The 18,107-nt window shown below is 50.6% G+C and overlaps 1 protein-coding gene across 1 annotated transcript in view; it reads right to left on the bottom strand.

Annotated features, from left to right (window-relative positions):
* ADCY5 (adenylate cyclase 5) overlaps positions 1–18,107 on the bottom strand; it is a 155,939-nt gene that overhangs the window by 27,387 nt on the left and 110,445 nt on the right. Inside the window, exons 8-12 of the mRNA XM_067738686.1 lie at positions 16,261–16,401; positions 9,644–9,666; positions 8,571–8,715; positions 7,199–7,296; positions 3,650–3,737 (exon numbers count right to left, since the gene is read on the bottom strand). Coding sequence (XP_067594787.1) covers positions 3,650–3,737; positions 7,199–7,296; positions 8,571–8,715; positions 9,644–9,666; positions 16,261–16,401 — 495 coding nt within the window. The remainder of the gene's footprint in view (positions 1–3,649; positions 3,738–7,198; positions 7,297–8,570; positions 8,716–9,643; positions 9,667–16,260; positions 16,402–18,107) is intronic.

The following is an 18,107-nucleotide window of genomic DNA, read 5'->3' as shown; positions in this document are numbered from 1 at the left end:
TCTCTCTTCGAAAAGGATAAAATATGGATGATTTAAGAAAGTAAGTCCAAGTTGTTTTGGGGAACTGGAAGAGTAAATGAAACAGAGAGAGAGACCACGTCTGACAGAACTGTTTGGCTTTGGACCTGCGGAGCCCATAGCAGGCAGGGGTAATTTAGGAACTGCTATATCTCATCGGAAAGCCACTAGGCATGACTTCTGAGAAATTGTGGAAATCAGATGAAAAATGTCTGAGTTCTGGCAAATCTTTTCACAGGGAGAAACAGAATGACACTGAAAATTCCAGTCCAGTCAGCTTCACAGCAGTACCTGAAAAGGTGATACAATCAACTTTCAGTCAGTCGGCCTGCAGGCAGTGTGACAGGGGAAGGGGGGCCAGGCCGCCCTGCTGCAGAGATGCCAAAAGGGAGACTTACCCCCTTCACATCTTACTATGCAGTTAATCCACAACACAAAGAGGAAAGAAGACTGATTATTAACTGGAAGAGGAGTTCACGCTACAAACAATTGCTCAGGTCGGGGTCTACTTTCCAGAGAGTGGATAAATGCTGAGACAATGGCTTCTCAGAGGCTGTGAGAGAAGCACACAGCTAGGAGCCCAAGATGGGTATTAGTGTCTCTTCAACTCTTGGTCCAGATGAGCAGGTTTCAGGCTTGGTAAGTCACAGAGCACTTTTTTTCTAAACAAACTCCTTACAGAAGCTCTACAACTGCAAGATGGAAGAAGCAGGCTCCTCTGGTGGGAAGGGTGTGGGGAGGTGGGCAGAATGGAGTCGGCGCAGGGAGGGGAGTGTTCCATCCACCGGCCCCCCCCTTGGGAAACTGAGGCCTCAGAGCCATCAGAAAGATCACTGGGCTGGACGAAGGAATTGAGAGCAAGATTATTGACTGTGACACTGATTACAAAATAGGTCGATTCTATAAAACACGAGGCAGGAATGACTTTTATAAATAATCTCTAACAGTGGCAAAAAGAATTCACTAGACCCAGGAACTAACTTAAAATGGCCAGTGCAGGCGGGGCCCGTCCCCTCCCCTCCCCACCTCCTCCCCCTCTGCTTCCTTCTCTTCTCCCACCAGCAGATACACACGCAAGTCAGGCAACACAAACCAAATGCAGTCCATGAAGCTCAGGTTCACCAAAGCAGCAAACAGAAAAGAGAGAAGCTCGGCTCCAGTTTACAGCTTGTAAACAACAGATAGCTTTGATTCTGATTTGAACAGCCTACTTAAGTGCCTCAGATGAACAAACAAAACAATGACTTTGACTCAGTTTATAACTTAAGATTCTTTTTTGAGTGTTCAGTCAAAGCATGTTTAAGAGGGCCTTTTAGCTATGGTATGCTTTTTGTTAGGTTGTTTTACTGTGGTAAGATATATATAACATAAATGTGCCAATTTAACCATTTTTTAAGTGTACCATTCAGTGGCGTGAATTACTTGCACAGTGTTGTGAAACCATCACTGCTATTTATTTCCAAAACCCTTTCATCACTCCGAACGGAAGCTCTGTACCCAAGAAGTAATAACTCTCCACTCTCCCTCCCCCCGCCCAGGCTACCCTGCAGTCTACTTTTTGTCCCTATGAATTTGTCTAGAATAGATATTTCATACAACTGGAATCATACAATATATGCCCTTTTGTGTCTGGCTTCTTTCACTTAGCGTAATGTCTTCAAGGTTCATCCATGTCGGAGCATGTGTCAGAATCTCAGTCCTTTTTATGGTAGAACAATATTCCATTGTACAGACATAGCACTTTTGTTTATTCGTTCATCTGTTAATGCAGCGGTCCCCAACCTTTTTGGCACCAGGGACCGGTTTCGTGGGAGACAGTTCTTCCACGGACGGGGTTGGGGGGGATTGTTCAGGAGCTAATGCAAGCGAGGGTTCAGGCGGTACTGAGAGCCATGGGGAGCCGCAGATGAAGTTTCGCTGTCTCACCAGCCACTCACCTCCTGCTGTGCGGCCTGGTTCCTAACAGGCCGTGGAAGTCCGAGGCCCGGGGCGTGGGGACCCCTTTGTTAATGGACACCTGGGTCTTTTCCACCTTTTGGCTCTTGTGAATGTACGGCGTGCTTTTCCAGCCATGGGAGGAAGAAGGTGGGACTGTCCACCGGGGGAAAAGCAGGCTGGGGTGCCTGACAACGTCAAGACCAAAAGGCATGAGAGACTGAACACAGAGCAGGAGGGAGGTCATAGCCTTGAGGAAGGAGCTGGTGGAGAGGCAGGGAGCCAGGATTAACCCCTACGATGCAGCGAAGGAACTGGCTAAGCACACTGCTCAACTTGCCGAGTGACCCCGGCCGGTCCTGCCGCTCTCTGGGCATCCACTTCTGCACCTGCTCAGGGGCACACTGCAGCACACCAGATGCTTCTAAGGTCCTTCCAGTTCTGACAATCAGTCCACCAAGATCTTGACCATCAGGTGATTAAACAGTTTAGAGCCTAATGAAGGACTCTGTTTGGAGGATGGAGCGAGAAAGGGGACTTTGGAGACGACAAAAGTCCAATCCCCCAGGAAGGAGAACACGGTGCCCACCGCAGAGGGTGTAGGGAGTGCTGGCAGGGCCTGGGCCCCCCAGGGGCTTGGCTCCAAGTGAGTGTCAGGGAGGAGCAGAGAAATGGTTACAGCAGAAGCTAGAAAGAGCTTGTCTCTGCTGGGACAGAGAGGTTTCTGGAACCAGCCTGGCCCCATCAGGGAATTCTTTTTTTTTTTTTTTTTTTTTTGATGTGGACCATTTTTTAAGTCTTTATTGAATTTTTGTTACAATATTGCTTCTGTTTTTTTGTTTTGGTTCTTTGGCCGTGAGGCACGTGGGATCTCAGCTCCCGGAAAAGGGATCGAACCTGCACCATCCCACGCCCCCGCCCCCGCCCCCCCCCCCCCCCCCCCGCATTGGAAGGCAAAGTCCCACCACTGGACTGCCAGGGAAGGCCCATGGGAATTCTTAAACCAGTGGCGAAGGAACTGAGGAAGAGGCTTGGTGGGCAAGGCAAACAGGAACCTGAGTGATTTCTACAACAGACCCTAGTGACCTGGGGTCAGGTCCCCTTGAAGGACACAGCTTGGATGGCGACACAGCATGCCTAAGAGGTGGCGTGGGAGAAGAACACAGAACAGGGTCTCACGCCCATGCTACTAGCTGTGTGGCCCGTCTGAAACAATGAGCCACTCTGGGTCTCCCTCTCATCTATACGATGGGCAGCTCAAAAGCCATCATCTCTGTGGCCTCCCTCCAGGGCCATTTCCAGGGCACATTGGAACAGAGAAGGGGTGTCAAGAGCGATCCCTTTCACACGCATCCTTTCAGCAAATGTTTACTGACCACTGCTCTGTGCCAGGCGTTGTGCTGCGTGCCCTTCCTTTGGCCTACCTGATACCCAGGGGACAGACAGAAGAGACAGCAACAGTATCTTCTTGCAGAGATTTGCAAAGGCTAACTGAAACAGCCAGTACAAATAAGGCTCCTCGGACAAACTACGCCCCCTGCAGTCTGGCTTGCTGCGAATGCCAATCAAGAGCTGTGATCCAGCATCAGGCACCTGGATCCCGGGTGTGACTCTCCAGCCCCTGGGAGGGGCCCTATCAGTGGGCTGGGAAGGGCGGGAAGAAGGCAACCGGGGTTCAGGTATAAGCTGGACTCACCTTCACGCAGGAGTAGATCACGGACACAAATACCACCAAGGTCAGCAGCAGGAAACAGGTCAGGTAGAAACTCAACATGAACACGGAGCTGGAAGGAGAGAGGAGGTGGGGAATTCTGGGGCTCTGAGTCGCCCCGCGAAGGAAGCAGAATTTGCTCCATTTCTGCTGCACCTCCTGCCCAGTCTTGGGTGCCCGGCCCCTGACTCACTGAGGAGGGATTACTGAGCCTTGAGAACCAAATCGGAACCTGCCTCCGTAACGGTCTGGCTCCTGCCCTTTCTCCCGGTCTTGTCACTTTCCTGGGGGAGCATAGCCCACACAGGAGCCAAACGAAGAACGGGGTGACACCTGCCCAATATTTTGCCTAATTCTTAGCTATCCATAGACTCACTTCATTTAGCCTGGAAGGACCCATTTTAAAAATCACCTGGCTGTTCTCTCTAGGTAGTCACTTATGGCCTGACAAGTAACTCTGAAGGCTGAACACTGGTTTGATAAATGGCCATCCTTTATAGAAATGCATTTGTCAACAGCCCAACCAGCTACTCTGAGAAACAGCAGTGACATGTCCCTTTGGAGGGCAGAGTCCCTAAACCCTGTCCCCTTCCTACTTGCCAGACGCACAAGTCCTGTTCAGCTTCTGTTCCCCTATTCCCAACCCAGCTCAACAACAACCGTAAAAACTGCAAGGATCTCCTGCTGCCCCTCCTCACAGAGGCAGATCACAGGTGAGCTCAATGTTCACAAAGGGTGAAAGAACTGCAAGTGACTTTCCATCCGGAGCCCGCCGTGGCCCTCCTGGGGCAGGGGCTGGTCGAGGCACAGCACTCCCTACCAACCACAGGAGGCCCCAGAAACCCCTTCTCCCTCTCAGGGAGTGAGACAGCCTGACATGACAGGTGTTGTCAGCAGGTTAAAGGCAAGTGGAGGACACAAGAAGGCAGGTGAAGGCCTCTAGGGAGGCATCTTTGTTCCAGGCTCCCCCAGAAGCCAGCACTTAGCTGCCTGAAACAAACAGAACAGGGGAGAGAACTCTCTTCAGAGGGAAAGAAAGACCTTTAAAGTAGCTTTTAAGGCGTCCCTGGAGAGAGACGGCCAGAGAACGACCTCCATCCATGCCTTAGCAGCTCGGAGCTGTGGCCAGAGGAGGGAGTGAAGCTACTGCGGGCAGAGCAGGGATCTGGTATAACCCGGCCCCAAGCCACGCTACCGAAAGACAGAAGCAGCAAAGAGGCAGGATTATGCCCCCAAGTGAAGGGGACTCTCAGCTGCAATGGGACGGAAAGTCTAGGTTGCTTATGATACCTATAGCTCCATTTCAATACAGGAAATGAGTCCTATGACAGCAAAGACCCACAATCCCACCAGCTCTGCACGGTCTCAGTGCAGGGGGCAACGGACATTACCTGCATAACCAGGGTGCAGCTGGCTGCCAGTGTGTGGTATCCTGACAGGGTCATAGCAGACACAAACGCAAGGGCCATCTCTTCAACGATAAGTACCATTAAAAATAAAAGGCACTGAGTGATAAGACATGCCAACGCCACGCACCTCCTGATGTGATGCCCCAAGCAGGACACGCCACTCCTGTGGGATTCTTGTGAAAAATACATAACCTCCATCCAATCATGAAAAAGCATCAGACAAATCCGATCTGAGAGAGTCTACACTTCAATTAGCCAGTACTTATCAGAAGTGCCAAGGCCATGAGAGGTAAGTAAAGGCCAAGGAAGCACCACAGATGGGAGGGGACTAAGGAGCTACAGCAGCTAAATCCAATGTGGGGCCCTGGCCCAGCTCTTGGAACACAGAAAGGACATTTGGGGGAATGCTGATGAAATCAGAACACAGCCTACAGATTAGTTCATATATCATTGCAGTGTTACTTCCTGATTTTGATTACTCTACTGCAGTTATATAAGTTGTCAATAGCACAGGAAACTGGATGAAGGATGTACAGAAACTCCCCGTAGTACTTTTGTGCCCTTTCTCTAAGTCTATAATTATTTCAAAATGAAAAACAGAAGGTGTTGGAGTGAGGGGACTCTTCCAGATTAAGTTAGATTTATGAGACATAACCAAACGCATCCAGTGGATCTTGAGTAGATCCTGGCTGTGAATAAACTAAGAGTAGAAGACATTTAGGGGGACAGTTTGGGAGATTTGAATACAGACTTGGTATTAGATGATTATAGAGGAACTGGGGTTAGTTTAGTTTGGTACATAAAGCATTGTGGTTAAGAAGCAAAATGCCATTAAAACAGGTGTCTATTGATGTGTTTAGGGGCAAAATGTCCTTGTGTCTAAAATTTACCTTAAAAAATCAGAAATATACCTGTAATTAACACAACATTCTAAAGCAACTATACTTCAATTAAAAAAATCAGAAAAAGATAGATTAAAAAACCTTTCAAAATATTAACAATTGTTCTGGGACTTCCCTGGTGGCGCAGTGGTTAAGAATCCACCTGCCAATGCAGAGGACACATTCAAACCCTGGTCTGGGAAGATCCCACATGCTGTGGAGCAACTAAGCCCGTGCGCCACAACTACTGAGCCTGTGCTCTAGAACCTGCGAGCCACAACTACTGTGCCCACGTGCCACAACTACTGAAGCCCGTGCACCTGGAGCCCATGCTCTGCAACAACAGAAGCCACCGCAATGAGGAGCCCGCGCACTGCAACAAAGAGTAGCCCCTGCTCGCCGCAACTAGAGAAAACCCCCTGCACGCAGCAACGAAGACCCAACACAGCCAAAAATAAATAAATAAATAAATAATTTTAAAAAAGAACAATTGTTCTATCTAGGGGATGAGTGTTGATTATATTAATTACTTTATGTTTCTGTATGTTTGAAATATTGCATAATAAAAAGTAAAAAAATATGTGTGTATATATATATATATATGTGCATATATACATATATATACACACACATACATACATGGAGAGGTTATCTTTCTCACTTAGCTGTGACCCTACTGTGAATGACTACCTAACAAACACTTCATGTCCAACAGCCCATTTCAGAGTGGTCCCCTTGGAAGCCACAGGCCTCTCTCAGTGACACAGCCAGTCCTCAGAAGATTTCAGGAACACCTCTTAGAGAAAAGTCTTCAGAATCTGAAATCCATTCTTTGAAATATCTGGAGTAGCATAAAACCCTTATTTTTTGAAGATATACTGTTTTTTTGCAAGAACCAAAGGTCATGCAGAAACCAGCTTGGTGAATACTTTGGGTGACTCAATGGGCAACAGTGGTCTGCGTTAAAATGGGATGAGAGGATGAAGTGGAGAGAAGGGGTCTCCTGTGCGCTGGGCAGTGCCCAGACAGAAGTTTTCCACCTGCAATGAGCACATGGCCTACCCATCATGGGGGAGGCAGACTCTTGGCTTCCTGGTCTCACTGAGGACAATACTGTAAACTTTTCTCCCTGCCTGAGCAAATTCAGCTCAGACTCCCACCTCTGCTCTCCTACATGACCTCCCCTCCCACCCCTGGAGCCCCTGCAGCCAGAGGAGGGAGCCCGGGAGGGATGGGGTACTTACTGGGGCACAATGGTGATCTGGACAAAGCAGATGAAGAGGAAGACGAGCGAGGCACATGCCACGTAGGCACCGAATCGGTCATCCACCTGCTTGGAGTACTGAGGGGACACGGGCAGGGTGAGTGGGCGGAGGCACCTGGCCCTGTCTGCTCCAGCCCCCCTCCACCCCAGACACACCTGGGACAGCACGCTCCCAAGACTTGGAAGACCCAGTCGAGAACCAGCACAGGCCTTAGCTCTCAAGAAACCAGTCCACTCACTACATGGTGGTGCCTGTGGGGAGGGCCGTTGAATTATGCTAAACCAGAAACTCTGCAGGGTGGGTCACCATGAGAATAACTCATAATGATCACGGCTCACATTCCTGAGCACCAACTACACACCAGAACACATGCTGGGGCTTACAACCATCACTGCACATCCTCACGAGAGCCCCAGGAAATAGGCACAGGACTGCTGCTGTTTCTACTTCAGAGATGAGCGAGCTGAGGATCAGAGAGGTCACTCAACTTGTCCAGTGTCACAGAGCTCATCTCCAAGGTCCTGACTCCCAGCCCACACCCTCCCCATGACACCAACCAGCTGCACAAATGGCCGTGCTGGCAGAAAGTCACCCAGAGAGGGTAATGCATGAGTCAGTTCCATTTATGCTAGTAAACAGACTAAGTTCCCTTCCCATAATTCTTCCCTCCTGATTAGGCGTGCCTCATTTGACCACAGCATGAGTTCACAGGAGCCCATGTTGACGGAACACATGGGAGACCCTGTGACATGTAGCAAAGACCATGGACCAGGGTCTTGTTCTGGCTCTGTCACTACTTCACTGGGTGGCCTAGAGCAAGTCACCCAGATACTCTGAGCTTTATTTTCTCAGTCACAATTTAAGGAGACAGGACAAAGAGCTCTTGACTGCCCCTTCCAACTCTAATACTCTGAGTTTCCAGTGTGCCAAAGGCAGCTGGATGGTCCATTGGAAACTATAATAATAATAATAATAACAATAGCAATAAAATAATACAAATAGCAGTGTTTATTGAACATCTACTATGTGGCAGGTACTGTTTCATGTGTTTTACATATATGGATGTTTAATCCTCACTATGACACCATGAGGTAGGTATGTTAAAAATCCCCATTTCCCAGATAAGGAAACTGAGACACAAAGAAATTAAGATGTATCCTTTTCCACCAAGGAAGTCTCCCTAAAACCTCCATTTCCTGGGTAGGATAGCATCAGAGGTGCGAAATGGAAGTGACAAGAAGGAGACAGGGGAGGGAGCCGTCCTGTTGCCTCCTTTCCCTCCCCTTGGTCCTGGTTCTGGACCAGGGTAGGGGGGTGGGGGTGGGGGGTGGTCCCCCCCAGGGTGCTGTACCTTCTTCTCTAAGTCAGGCTCCCTGAAGGTCAAGAGGAACTTGCGAACATGCTCAGATCGTAGCCTGTCGATGCTCCTGGCGTCAATGGCACGGCCCAGAAATTCATCCACTTCATCCTCGGGGTTCGCACTTTCCTGGGCGTTCCTGGGGAGCAAGGGGCGCAGACACAAGACAGGCTGACCACCAGGGGGCGCCGCTAGGGGGACGGCTCAGCCCGCACACCCGGACCCATCAGAGGGGCTTGATCAGCTCTAATAAGGGGTGGGGAAGCTGGGATTGGCACCAGGACGGGCCAGAAGCCCGAGTACTCACATGTGCAGAACACTGCCCAAGGCTCAGACCCGCGGGCTGGGGGGGCCTCACTGACAATAAGGATTTTCTAACCCTATTGATGTATTATTAAATGATAATGATAACATGAATTATTCTCAAGGGTTTGTTTTTCCCCTACAGGTAACAGTCTCTGCTCTTCACTCTCTAGCTGTACTGTCATCCTGAATTGAAGGCTGAAACCAGGAGGCAAGACCTCTGCCACAGGGCCTGGAGCCACCTGGCTGCTCTCGCCTGGCCCAGGGGACTCTCTGGGAAGCACATTTCACAATCTTTGGGTGCTGAACTAAACACTCGGCTTGTAGCGTGGAGCCCAGTCCTCGAGTGGGATTTCTAACAGCCCCTGAGACTGGGGAGTGGAGGAGAGAGACAGGCACATTCCTTCAGGGTGCTGGGACGTGGCCAGGCGCTGGCAACCAATGTGCAAAGCCTGCATCTTCCTGGGAGTCGCGTGTGTGTGTGCGCGCGCACACATGCGTGTGCTGAGTGTGTTGTGTGTGCATACGTGTGTGTGTGTGTGGAGTGGAGATTATAAATGGGGGATGCCCAGGCCCAGCCTCTCCGCCAGGGGCCTGGGCTCCCGGGCTGCTCGTCTCTCAGGTGCAGTGGGCTCTGTTCACTCCCAGCCAAGACTGCGAGACCTGGGCTCCTTTTCCATGGAGTACGGAAACTGAGCTCCAGGCACATTTGGAGACATCCCCCAGGCCGAGGGAGCTCAAGTGAAGAAGGACAGGTTACTCACTTGTCCTTGGGATCTTCAAAGCCCTAAAAGAGAGGGACGGAGAGAGGAGGAGAGGAGGATGAGAACCAAGGGGATGAAACGGGGAGGCTGCAGCACATCCCCTCTCACAGGTCACAGAGAGCACTGTCACTCAGTCATCCCCTCCCTCCTTCATTTGGCAAATACAGCTGGGTTTGGGACAGGCTCCACGCTAGACGCTGGGGGCGCACTGTGATTTTACTTCATCCACTGGCAAAGTCCATGAGTCTAAGCTCTTCGTGTCCCCATACCCAATTCCTTGTCATTCCCCAGACCTTCCTTCACCCTCCTCCTGGACCCTGGGCTTGGTGGGTCCCCTCCCAATTCTGCCACCTACTCAGATGGAAATAAGAGAAACTGCCAGGCCGATCAATCCCCACACGCCTGTGCACACCTGTGCACACACACAGCTCATGCACACTCACACACCCCCAACTCCCGCCAAGCACACATAAAATCTCCTGGGACTTCACAAGTTTTGAGCTTAAGAAAGCTAAACTCTGGTTACCTGCAACAGCTCTTCTGGTATCGGAGAACCAATGTGTTCTTCTAAGGCTGGAGCTGGCTGGGGACCCCGGAGGTGAGGAACCTGCCTGCCCTGGTTTGATTACTGTTCTGATGTTCACACACACAGGGCAGGGGTGAGGGTGGGAAGGGCCCTTACTGGTTGCCAAACTCAAGGCCCTACCTAGAGTTCATCTATAAAGGACAGAAGTGCGTCAGGGTCTGATCAACTGTGGCAGAATGGAGGGAGGGGCCCCTAAAATGGGAAGGGGTGGGATCAGGGAGGTAGTGGGGGAGGCACAAGCACCCCAGGACAGGCGGCTTCAGGTTGCCAAGACAAGGACAGAGGGTGGCCTCTTGTCCCTGTGGCCCAGCATGGAACACGCTGCTGGGCAGCCAGGGGGCTTGGCAAATGTCGGGGGAACCCAAACCCCAAATGAACACAGATCTCTTCATTCCCACTGAGGAGTGGGGTTTACGATGCTCTCCGCGAGCCGGAGCTGCCGGGCTCTGAAATAGACGTGGGGCCCGTGGGCACTGAGGTGCTGTCTATTCTCCTCAGCAGCTCAAGGCTCCTTGGCTTGGCAGCCCCTAGTGCCACATCCAAGTGCCCAGCCGTGGGCTCTGAGCTCCTCCCGGGCTGCCCAGTGGCTGTCTTCCTTTCTCCTCATCCTCTGAGAATCACCAAGCCCTTGGTCCAGGCTGCAGGGCCCCGCCCACCTCACTGTCCCCACTCGAGGCTAGAGGAGTTGGGGTCTCTCACGTGAGTGCCCCATCTGGGGGCAGGCAGGATCTCTAGGGCACAAGCTCGAGTGGGCGGCAGAGAGTCTAGACAGGCCAGTCTCTGTGGACCATGGCGAGGGGCTGGCCCGCTGATCTCCACCCCAGGGGCCAGCAACGATTTTACTCGGAGGACATCCAAGCCACATTATGCCTACGCTGGTCTCTACAGCTCAGAACTATACGTGAAATGTGTCTAATGAACCTGTCTCGGACTTCCTCCAGTGCTCCTTTGGTGGTATGCAGGGGCTGGTGTTGGGGGCCAGGTCCGCTCTAGGCTTCCTGTGTGCCGGGCTGGGGTGGTGAACTGACCGCAGTCAGGGAACACTTTGGTGGATAAACCATGGCAAAGAGCCTTTAAGAACACAGGCCAGCAGACTGGGTTCCAGTCCCCCGACCTGCTTTCTAGTCCTAGGACAACGGTCCCCAGCCGGCAAGGAGGACACTCAGATGGGTTCCTGCCGTTGTGCCTCCGCACTTCTGGAGAGCAGCTCAGCTCAGTGCTTCTGTTTGGTCCCCGAGTCCTCTCCTTCTGACCTACAGCAAGACCAGAGGCCGTGGGCCCCTCTGCTCGTCCACACTGAGGTGCAGACTCTGGTTTGCAGGCCTGCCCTGGCAAAGCTGCTGTGGGGAACACTTGGGCCCAGCCTGCCACCTCTGAAGAATGCACAGCTTACCCGAGCCTGGTTAGATGAGCAGGAATCCACGTACAATCTCCCGTCAACCTTTTTATTAATAAAGAACCTTAGAGAACGTCCCTGGTGGCGCAGTGGTTAAGAATCTGCCTGAAAATGACTTTACTACCCGAAGCAATCTACAGATTCAATGCAATCCCTATCAAACTACCACTGGAATTTTTTCACAGAACTAGAACAAAAAATTTCACAATTTGTATGGAAACACAAAAGACCCCGAATAGCCAAAGCAATCTTGAGAATGAAAAACGGAGCTGGAGGAATCAGGCTCCCTGACTTCAGACTATACTACAAAGCTACAGTAATCAAGACAGTATGGTACTGGCACAAAAACAGAAAGATAGATCAATGGAACAGGATAGAAAGCCCAGAGATAAACCCACGCACATATGGTCACCTTATCTTTGATAAAGGAGGCAGGAATGTACAGTGGAGAAAGGACAGCCTCTTCAATAAGTGGTGCTGGGAAAACTGGACAGGTACATGTAAAAGTATGAGATTAGATCACTCCCTAACACCATACACCAAAATAAGCTCAAAATGGATTAAAGACCTAAATGTAAGGCCAGAAACTATCAAACTCTTAGAGGAAAATATAGGCAGGACACTCTATGACATAAATCACAGCAAGATCCTTTTTGACCCACCTCCTAGGGAAATGGAAATAAAAACAAAAATAAACAAATGGGACCTCATGAAACTTCAAAGCTTTTGCACAGCAAAGGAAACCATAAACAAGACCAAAAGAAAACCCTCAGAATGGGAGAAAATATTTGCAAATGAAGCAACTGACAAAGGATTAATCTACAAAATTTATAAGCAGCTCATGCAGCTTAATAACAAAAAAAACAAACAACCCAATCCAAAAATGGGCAGAAGACCTAAATAGACATTTCTCCAAAGAAGATATACAGACTGCCAACAAACACATGAAAGAATGCTCAACATCACTAATCATTAGAGAAATGCAAATCAAAACTACAATGAGATATCATCTCACACTGGTCAGAATGGCCATCATCAAAAAATCTAGAAACAATAAATGCTGGAGAGGGTATGGAGAAAAGGGAACCCTCTTGCACTGTTGGTGGGAATGTAAATTGATACAGCCACTGTGGAGAACAGTATGGAGGTTCCTTAAAAAACTACAAATAGAACTACCATATGACCCAGCAATCCCACTACTGGGCATATACCCTGAGAAAACCATAATTCAAAAAGAGTCATGTACCAAAATGTTCATTGCAGCTCTATTTACAATAGCCCGGAGATGGAAACAACCTAAGTGTCCATCATTGGATGAATGGATAAAGAAGATGTGGCACATATATACAATGGAATATTACTCAGCCATAAAAAGAAACGAAATTGAGCTATTTGTAATGAGGTGGATAGACCTAGAGTCTGTCATACAGAGTGAAGTAAGTCAGAAAGAGAGAGACAAATACTATATGCTAACACATATATATGGAATTTAAGGAAAAAAAATGTCATGAAGAATCTAGGGGTAAGACAGGAATAAAGACACAGACCTCCTAGAGAACAGACTTGAGGATATGGGGAGGGGAAGGGTAAGCTGTGACAAAGCGAGAGAGAGGCATGGACATATATACACTACCAAACGTAAGGTAGATAGCTAGTGGGAAGCAGCCACATAGCACAGGGAGATCAGCTCAGTGTTTTGTGATCGCCTGGAGGGGTGGGATGGGGAGGGTGGGAGGGAGGGAGACGCAAGAGGGAAGAGATATGGGAACATACGTATATATATAACTGATTCATTTTGTTGTAAAGCAGAAACTAACACACCATTGTAAAGCAATTATACTCCAATAAAGATGTTAAAAAAAAAAAAATCTGCCTGACAATGCAGGGGACACGAGTTCGAGCCCTGGTCTGTGAAGATCCCACATGCCGCGGAGCAACTAAGCCCGTGAGCCACAGCTACTGAACCTGCGCTCTAGAGCCCGTGAGCCACAACTACTGAGCCCGTGTGCCACAACTACTGAAGCCCACGCGCCTAGAGCCCGTGCTCCGCAACAAGAGAAGCCACCGCAATGAGAAGCCTGCACACAGCAACAAAGAGTAGCCCCTGTGTGCTACAACTAGAGAAAGCCTGCCAGCAGCAACGAAGACCCAACGCAACCAAAACATAAATAAATTTAAAAAATAAATACATAAAAATAAAAATAATTTAAAAAAAAAGAACCTTAGAGACCTTACAACACTCATGCCTAAACCAGCACAGCTCATTACTACATCTTAAAAGCTGAGTAAAAGTTGGAACAAGATTTAAAGAAATAAACTGCTGACTACGAGTTACTCCCCTCTAACTGCTCTCAGTCACTGCTTAATCCAATCCCCTCCCCTCCACCGCATCTTCAGTGGAAGTCAGGGTAGAAGCTTTCTTTTTGCATATCTTTCCCAAGGGATTCTGGGCGAGTTTAACACCAAAAGCCAATGGTGTGCCTGGCGGCTGCCAGATCCCATCCCATTCCTGGCCTAGACACTGGGCTGGCAGGGGCCCAGGGGATGGTACTTTGATGCTGGCCCCTCGGGTGACTCTGCCCAGCAAGGACAGGGATGGGGAGCCTCTTCTCTCCCTCTACAGGGGTGTCCCCGAGCTTTCTGATCACTTTGCATTCCCTCCCCACTGGGTGAAGCAACCAACACCACGGAGGAGCCTTTCTGACAGCCAGTCTCCCGTGAGACTGTTTCCCCAGTTACAGCCCTTCTGCTAATTCTTCCAAGGTTTCTTGTCCTAACAATGATTAATGTCTGCCAAATCGGTGCTTATAGTCCAAACTGCCCCCTTGGAGACTCTGAAATACCTAAAGAGTCCACCTACACCAAATATCGCTAAAGAAAAGAACTTTCCGAAGATTTTAAACGGAGAACGTACCAGCAGGCACCTTTCTTGCCTGCTGGTGGTTCCTCTCCACCTCTGTCCTGTCCCATCTTTTTATTCCCTGCTCTCCCTCATCTCCTGCTCCCTGCCCTGCATCTCCCCCTTACCCTCTCTGTCCTCCCGCTCTGGTCTTCCTGAGACCTGTCCTCCTCTTTCCTCCCACCTGGATGAGAGCCTCCCTCCTTGCATTCTGCTCTCAGTCTCCCCCTTTCCTCTCACTCCCTCTCTCACCTCTTGGCTGTCCTGGTCAAGTGGGTAGAGAGTCCACAGGAGATGATTCAAGAACTGGGGTGAGAACAGGGGGGGGATCCAGCAACTGCTCTTTGCTTTGGGGAGGGGCCTGGAGGGAGCAGGAGTGGGGCCTGGAGCCCTGGGTGGCACTGACCAGGCCTGGGACGTCTAAGTTCAAAGCCCTGGGGCAAGGCTGACCTTTCCCACTCTTCGTCGCTTAGGATCTTGGTGTCCTGCAAGTTGTTTCTTTACCACCAGAAGTTAAAATGGTGATCTTGACTCAATTCACTTTTTTCTTCTGTACATTTTCCTTAAACCTTTGTCATCTGCTATTTGCTAGCTGGCAAGGAGCAGAATGACTGGTCCCTAGCCTGTCCCCTCCCTCAGACCCCTGGATCTGTCTGCCGACTCAGCTGGACTCCCATGGAGTCTCTCTCTAATCCCTGCTGCTGCAGCTTAAACCCAGTCTGATCCACAGGCCCCCAACGTGGGGATCCTAGTGTCGGCATGGCCCCCCATTCCTCTACCTGGATCTGTGGGAACTCAGTGGACATGCGCGCACGCGCGCACACACACACACACACACACACACACACACACACACACACACGGCTTCCTCACCCATCCCTCCCTCAGAGCGGGCAACTCCTGCCTGGGTACCAGGCTGCCCTTGACCTGAGGAGTGCGCTCAGATGCAGAAGCCAAGATCTCAGATAAAAATAAAGAACTGCTTCAAACTGACTTCTTGTCATCCCTCATTCTCTTCTTCCCACCCTCTGAAGTCTTCTTTCTAGCATTACTGATAGAACACAGGCAGGGCATCCTGAATTAGCCCGTCCCTGCTGTGTGCAGGGGTGGTTGAGGGTGTCTGTCCTCTGAGGCCGGCAGGGTCCCTTGAGATGGAGGCAGCACCCCTACCACGGCCTCTGCTCACTCAGCCTGCGTGCTCCCACAGGAAGACTGGAATTAGCAGGGCGGTTCTCAGCACAGAGGGCAAAAAGACCATCACCTGGCACTTGCCAAAAAGCACTGGGATGGTTTCTGAGCGACTGGGCCAGAAGATGTGTTTCAACTGCCTGGGAAATGCAACAGATGCTGGAAGGTGTCTGACAAGCCTGTGCCCACCCAACTCCCCGGGGCTCCCCAGACAGGGCCAAGAGGCCCTGGAGGCTGTGTTTGGACCTTGAGTCCAGCCAGATGGGTCTGCTTCCAGCCTATACCAGCAAGGTCTGCCAAGGGGGAGGGAAGAAGGGGCTTCACCGCTCTGCTCCAAAGCCAAATCTGGCCTGCCAAGAGATGGTGGGGCCCACGGAGAAAGCCCAGGGCCGGAAGTCAGGCGCTCTGTCTCCTGGTCCAAAGTCAGGGTGAGCCCCCTTCCAACGATCCCTTCTGGGTAACAGGAGGGGCCTGGCCCAGTCCTCACACCCACAGAAGGCCCTAGCCCTGGACAGTGCGGCCCACACACTGCGCTGCCAGCTACTCACCATCCGTTTCATCTCCTTGGACACCTGGTTGCCACCCAGGTGGTTGTAGAAGGGGCGCTCGGCCCCCCAGTGTGGTGGGTTGTGTCCGATCGAGTTGGTTCTCTGGCGATTCATCTTGGCGATCATGGCCTTCTCTTCTTTCTGGGAGAGCAACATAGATGCGTCAGCCCGTGGGTAGGGTCCATCAGGTGAGCCCAAGTAGGGAGTTTCTCATTCCTCCCAGGTGCCTGGCCAGGCAGGGGTCAAGGCAGTACCTCCCTCCCTTCTCTGCACAGCCCGGAGCCCTGAGGTCTGCCAAGATCCTAGAGCTCACCCAAGAAATCATCCTAAATCCCTCCGAACTCCCCAGCGCCAGCCCTGGCTGGGAGCTGGGAGCCTCAGGTAGGAGGCAGCAGAACAGGATGACGAGGTTTGTCTTGTTAGAAAGCCAAGGGGCATGGGAACATCTGTCGCTGGCATAGAATTTTAGATGTGGGCAGAACCTGGGTCTGAAAGTGCTTGGGGGGTGATGGACGGAGAGGAAACATGAGATTCCAATTTCCACCCCAAAACAGGCATGTTCTAGCAGAGCGGGTAGTAGGACAGGCCCTGCAGCTTCCGGACGTTTGGGTCATTAGAAGGTGAGATGCAAGGGCTGACGCGTATTGCACAAATACAGCAACGGGGCCTCAGCCAGCTCTCCACGTGCCAACCACAACCTATCTGTCCATCCATCCAAATGAGCTCGAGGTGGAGGGTTGGAGAGGCCCTGGGGGGACCTGGGTGGCCTTCCCTTCAACTCCCTCCCTGAGCCTGGGAAGGGAGCCGGCCAGATCAGAGGCAGAGGGGAGGGGACACAGCCTGCTTCAGCAGACACTGCTCTGGGTCGGGGCTGGAGGGGTGGGGGGTGTCCTTTTCTGTCTCCATTTCATCTTTTCTGAGCCACTTGTCAAGCTAGAAGAATCAAGACCCAGAGGACCCAGGGCAGAGGGTAACCCTTCAGCCTGGGCGGGGCAGGAAGGTGAGGCTAGAGGCGCTATGGGCCCAGCAGACAGGAGGAGTGTGGGAGGGGGCCTGGGAGGATTTCGGTTCATCTATACTCCAGCCAAACAACAAGCAAATGCTTTAAAATGAGTCAATTAAGCCACTAAGTGCTTTCCCCAGAGTCCCTAAATCCTCCCATCCCTCTTTCCCGATGTCTGTGGCAGGGCCTGAGACCGCTCCCTCAGAGGCACCTCGTAGCCAGGTCCTGTGTGCTGGGATGTGTGGAGGGTGAGGTGTCCCTCTGATGTCCCTCTCAGGGTGGACACCTGCCTCAAAGAGCTCTGCCCACCTTGAAGAATCTACTTTTGCTGTCTCCAAGACTTTCTCTGAGCTTTTCTCGCAGCTTAATTTTGTCTTCAGTCTAATTCCTTAGGACAGAAACAGGGAAGCTTTTCTCTATCAAAGGGCTCTGACCAATAGATAAATTCAATTGAAAGATTTATAAGTAAAAGGCATTTTAATTAAGGAAAAATGTAAAATATAAAATGTTCTCGTTTGCTTTAAAAATTAAGAACGTGGAACGTGACACTCTCAAAAATAGAACACTGAAGTCTGCTAATAATTCAGTTTTATATCTTGGCAAGTGTGGGCTGAGACAAAAGAAGGAAGAAGAAAGACTGGAAAGTGCAAGAGGGGAAAAGACAGAGTTTCAAGAAACAGAGGTATATAAGGACAGGCAGAGAGCGAGCGAGATGCACCTGGTTTAGGTAACAGACAAGGAACGAGATGGAAATAAAGGACGTGGTATACACAGAGTTCCCTGATGCTTCTTTTCCATCTCGTGGCCTTCTGCTGTACTGTTACTAACCAATCTGAGGTCTGTT

Source organism: Pseudorca crassidens, chromosome 5 (assembly GCF_039906515.1).
Source record: "Pseudorca crassidens isolate mPseCra1 chromosome 5, mPseCra1.hap1, whole genome shotgun sequence".
Lineage (NCBI taxonomy): Eukaryota > Metazoa > Chordata > Mammalia > Artiodactyla > Delphinidae > Pseudorca > Pseudorca crassidens.
This window is presented reverse-complemented; position numbering and strand designations above follow the sequence as displayed.